Source organism: Triticum aestivum, chromosome 6B, assembly GCF_018294505.1.
Source record: "Triticum aestivum cultivar Chinese Spring chromosome 6B, IWGSC CS RefSeq v2.1, whole genome shotgun sequence".
Classification (NCBI taxonomy): Eukaryota; Viridiplantae; Streptophyta; class Magnoliopsida; order Poales; family Poaceae; genus Triticum; species Triticum aestivum.
Genome location: NC_057810.1, coordinates 470039342 through 470043867, shown reverse-complemented (window position 1 = coordinate 470043867; position 4526 = coordinate 470039342). Strand labels below are relative to the sequence as shown.

General features: G+C 53.0%; 1 protein-coding gene across 1 annotated transcript; it reads left to right on the top strand.

Annotated features, from left to right (window-relative positions):
* Positions 1-2919: 2919 nt before the first annotated feature.
* LOC123137514 (transcription factor MYB30) lies at positions 2920-4084 on the top strand. The gene has a single exon (XM_044557301.1). It carries the CDS (start codon positions 3028-3030, stop codon positions 3784-3786), a length of 759 nt encoding a protein of 252 aa, XP_044413236.1. The 5' UTR covers positions 2920-3027; the 3' UTR covers positions 3787-4084.
* Positions 4085-4526: the final 442 nt, after the last annotated feature.

The window sequence follows — 4526 nt, the reverse complement described above, 5'->3', positions numbered from 1 at the left end:
AGATCCATGCCCGTCACTCCCTCCCGAACCAACTGCACCACGCGCTCCATCAACATCTTCACGCCAGCTTTCTTCTCCGGAATCAACTTAAGAGGGGAGGGCTTGTTCACTCGGTCCATGGTAAACGGGGGAGTCCACTCGACTGCCCCGGCGTCGACTGGACCTGGCAGTAGAACCAGGTCGACTGCCAGCCTCTGACGGACTCGGGAAAGGTCATGGGCGGGAAGGTGCTCTTATTCCTCACCTGGATCCCCAGACCCCCACACATTTGGACGACTCGGGTTCTCTCATCACCTGGGCTCGCCTTCTTCACGGTCTGAGAGCGACACGTGAATATATGTTTGAACAAACCCCAGTGCGGTCGACAGCCCAAGAAACCCTCACACATGGACACAAATGCGGCAAGATAGGCAATGGAGTTTGGGGTAAAGTGGTGGAGCTGCGCTCCGAAGAAATTCAAGAAGCCACGGAAGAAAACACTCGGCGGCAAGGAAAATCCACGATCAACATGGGTGGCCAAGAGCACACACTCACCCTCTTCTGGCTGGGGCTGCCACTCCTTCCCCGGAAGCGTCGCAGCTCCATGAGGGATCAGGCCCTCATTGGCCATGTCGAGGAGGTCATTCTCGGTGATGGTCGACTGGATCCAGTCTCCTTGGACCCAGCCCTTCGGCAGGCGGGATCTAGACGAGGACCCGCCGCGGCTGGTGGATCTCCCCTTTGCCTTCTCCGACGCCGACGCCTTCTTCGCACGTTCCAGCGCCGCCGTCTTCTCCTTGGCCATGGTTGCCGGTGAGATGCGCGTGGGGAAGTTGTGCGGGGGCGAGAGCGAGCGCGCTGGACGGGGACGAAGGGAGCAGAGAGAGAGAGAATGACTGAGGCGCAGTACAGAAATCCTCGCCGGGCGCATTTGTAAGGTCCCTTCCGAGTGGATGACAGGTGGGCCCGGTCGATCTAATCATATCAGGAATAGTTGTGCAGGCGGGATACGTGGCGAAGAAAGCGGCGCGGAGATCGAGGCGTCTATGCCCCGTCCCATCCGAACGCCGCGGTCCGCTCCGCTTCGCGCGCGTCCCCAAATTTCGCATCCCGCGGAATCCGCGAACGACAGATCGGTCTGTCAGACGTGGGGTTTCCCGCGATCCGTCGCTCGGAGACCGTCGAAGCCCGAAAAATCACTCGACGTAAGAAGAGAATGGATCGAGTCGACCGAAGACAAGTTGCTCACTATCGACGAAGAAATTCTTTGGCCCAGAACAACGCACGACCAGTGTGCAAAGGTTAATCGGAAACGACATCAACTCCCTCCTCACTCGAAGCCTCAATCCATTCGGGGGCTAATGATGGGGTCACGTACCTAGGGTAGGGTCATTAACCTGATCTAAGTACCTTGCCCAAGGACACCCTTAGAAGAGGTCGCCTTCCAGTCGACCAACGGAGGACTCACTCGACTGACCGAAGGACTCGACCACGAAGACTCACTCGACCACCAGGAGGTCAAGAGGCACTCTGCACTGCAACGGCCTGTAATTAAGTAGGCTTTATGATGGTAAAGACACTTTATGTGGGGCGTTATCAGTAACGCCCCAGACTTAACTCACCTTAAACCCTCTCCTACGTGGGCTGGCTGGGGTCCTGGCGCACTCTATATAAGCCACCCCCCTCCACAGGCAGAAGGGTTCGGCATCCTGTAACTCATATACTCATAATCCACTCGACCGCCTCCGGGCTCCGAGACGTAGGGCTATTACTTCCTCCGAGAAGGGCCTGAACTCGTACATCCTTTGTGTCTACAACCTCTCCATAGCTAAGACCTTGCCTCTCCATACATACCCCCACTCTACTGTCAGGCTTAGAACCACGACATGGGGCGTGATGGTGATTGGTGGTTGGACTGAGCGGAGGCATGCGGATGGACGACGCCGGTAGCGTCCATCATGCCAGATTGTTCCAGGGGCTTCCTTTTTTAATTACTCAAAAATAAGGTTGTGACAGATAAGGATGAACGAGGGAAGGCTTTATCTGCAAATGTGGAAAGGTATGCGAGTATTTTTTTGTAAAATTGTCAGAGTTTGCTTTCTATCCGTCAGATATAGATCGAACGGTCTATATTGCAAGATGACAGACACACCATCATCATCAACTCGATTTTTTATAAGAGTGGAGCTAATTTTCTTCACCCATTAGTTAATTATGAACATTCAAAAAAGTTGATTAAACGGAATTGCATGTACTCCCTCCGTAAACTAATGTAAGAGCGTTTAGATCACTACTTTAATGATCTAAACTTTTTATATTCTCTTCGTCTAGATGAGTAAGTCATCTTACGAAAACCAAATAATCCCAAAACACTTAGGCGCGGTGCATTAACTCTCATCTTGTTTTTTGTTTCTTGACATAAATAAAGAAATCAACCAATAAGAGATGTGGGGTGTGTCTGCTTTTAATGACTTGAGGCTACCAAACACGACATGACATGGTCAGTTCATTGCATGCAAGACTATTAATTAGCAAATGAACATTAACTTTTCTTGTTTTCCCCTCTACCTTGGTCACGGTGCACAATCTAAAATGACTTACTCAGCTAGACAGAGGAAGTATTAGTTTACAGAGGGAGTACCATGCAACCAGAAACACATCATCATCTCCCGTAGAGAAAAAGGAAAAACATCATTATCATTCGATATACTTTTTCAAACCGGCAGAGCAGGGTACACACGCATTTCCTGAACCCTGACCCGCAAACTACTCCATCGTTCGTACATTAGAAAAAGAACTACTTGGATATAACGCCCACTATTCTCCCTCGTTTTGTCAGCCAATGGTCCCTGCTCGGAACCTACCCCAATTGACCACGTTTTGCCATCGCCGCGCCGAGAGCATAAATAGCGCAACGTCTGAGCAGCTCAGCTCAGGCAGCCATTTCCCTTCGGACCAGCGTCAACACACTGAACGATCCATCCATCACACACTCGACCGAGAAAGAGAACGGTGAGAGCTCCTTGCTGCGAGTGAGCAAAGCTAGCAATGGTGAGGGCTCCTTGCTGCGAGAAGATGGGGCTCAAGAGGGGCCCGTGGACGGCGGACGAGGACATGACCCTGGTCGCTCACATCGAGCAGCACGGGCACAGCAACTGGCGGGCGCTGCCGAAGCAGGCCGGCCTGCTGCGGTGCGGCAAGAGCTGCCGCCTCCGGTGGATCAACTACCTGCGCCCCGACATCAAGCGCGGCAACTTCACCAGCGAGGAGGAAGACGCCATCATCCAACTCCACGCCATGCTGGGCAACAGATGGTCCACCATTGCCGCCAGGCTGCCTGGCAGGACGGACAATGAGATCAAGAACGTCTGGCACACACACCTCAAGAAGCGACTCGCGTCCTCGTCCAAGACGTCCGGCCAGGCAGCGCCTAAGCACAAAGCCAAGAAGCCTCCTATGGCTGCGAGCGCGCTCGAGGGACCGACCTCCGAGCCGGCGTCGTCGTCACCGGGGCAGTCCTTCTCGATGTCGCCGGGGCAGTCCCTCTCGACGTCGTCCTCCGCTGACTACTCCATGGCATCGTCGTTGGAGAACACGGGAAGCTCTTCCTCGGAGGAGTTCCAGATTGACGACAGCTTCTGGTCGGAGACACTGGCGATGTCGGTGGACAGCTTCGGTTCCGGGATGGAAACCAGCGACACCTTCGGCGCAGATAGTGCATCGCCGTCGTCGAGCAACGATGAGATGGACTTCTGGGTCACACTGTTCATGCAGGCTAGTGACATACAGAGTTTGTCACAGATTTAAATTTTAATGAGAAGATTGGGCTATGTTCATATTTCTCAATAGCATTCGCGGCGGACCAGGCAAGCGGCCTGGCCGAACCTGGACCGGGACGAACAAAGGGGCTTTTGGCCGGAAGTTTCTGTAGTTCGTTGGCTGAGTTGACCCTTGTTGCTGGCTCAGTTTCACTTGCGCATTGGCTGGCCATAGCGAGAGAATTTTCTCCGGCCAGGACGTGAAACTGAAGAGACAGATGATGGGGCGGAAAGGTTGACATGATCAAGGACTGAAAGCCTGATAGTACCTTTTAGTCAGAGTTTTATATTGTGAAAAGTCTGTTTTACTCAGTAACCTTATATTAAAAACACCAAAGAGCGCTGTTAAAACTCTGGTTTGCTAAACATAGTGTAAGAGCATGCAACCGGAGCGAGAACAAGGTAGCACATGAGTTGGGCCAAATCGGCCGTATGTGTTTAGCTGAGATGTGTATGCATTGGGAAAATGATGTACCGCCCTTAGTGTCTGCTCGTGTGTTGGGCGATCTGCCTACACACCGTTAATCTATAAAGCTTTGCTTGCTTTCAAAAAAGAAATCATCCGTCCGCGCATGACCCTTCGATCGTCTTCCTCTGCTTCGGCCTTGCAGTTTTGCTTGCGCTTGCAAAGACGAAGCACCCCACGCCCCCTCCCGGCCCTCACTCGCAGCATGCTTCCCTCCCATCGCCCCGCACCGCCGTTGTTCTACCAGCTAGCACCATCGCAGC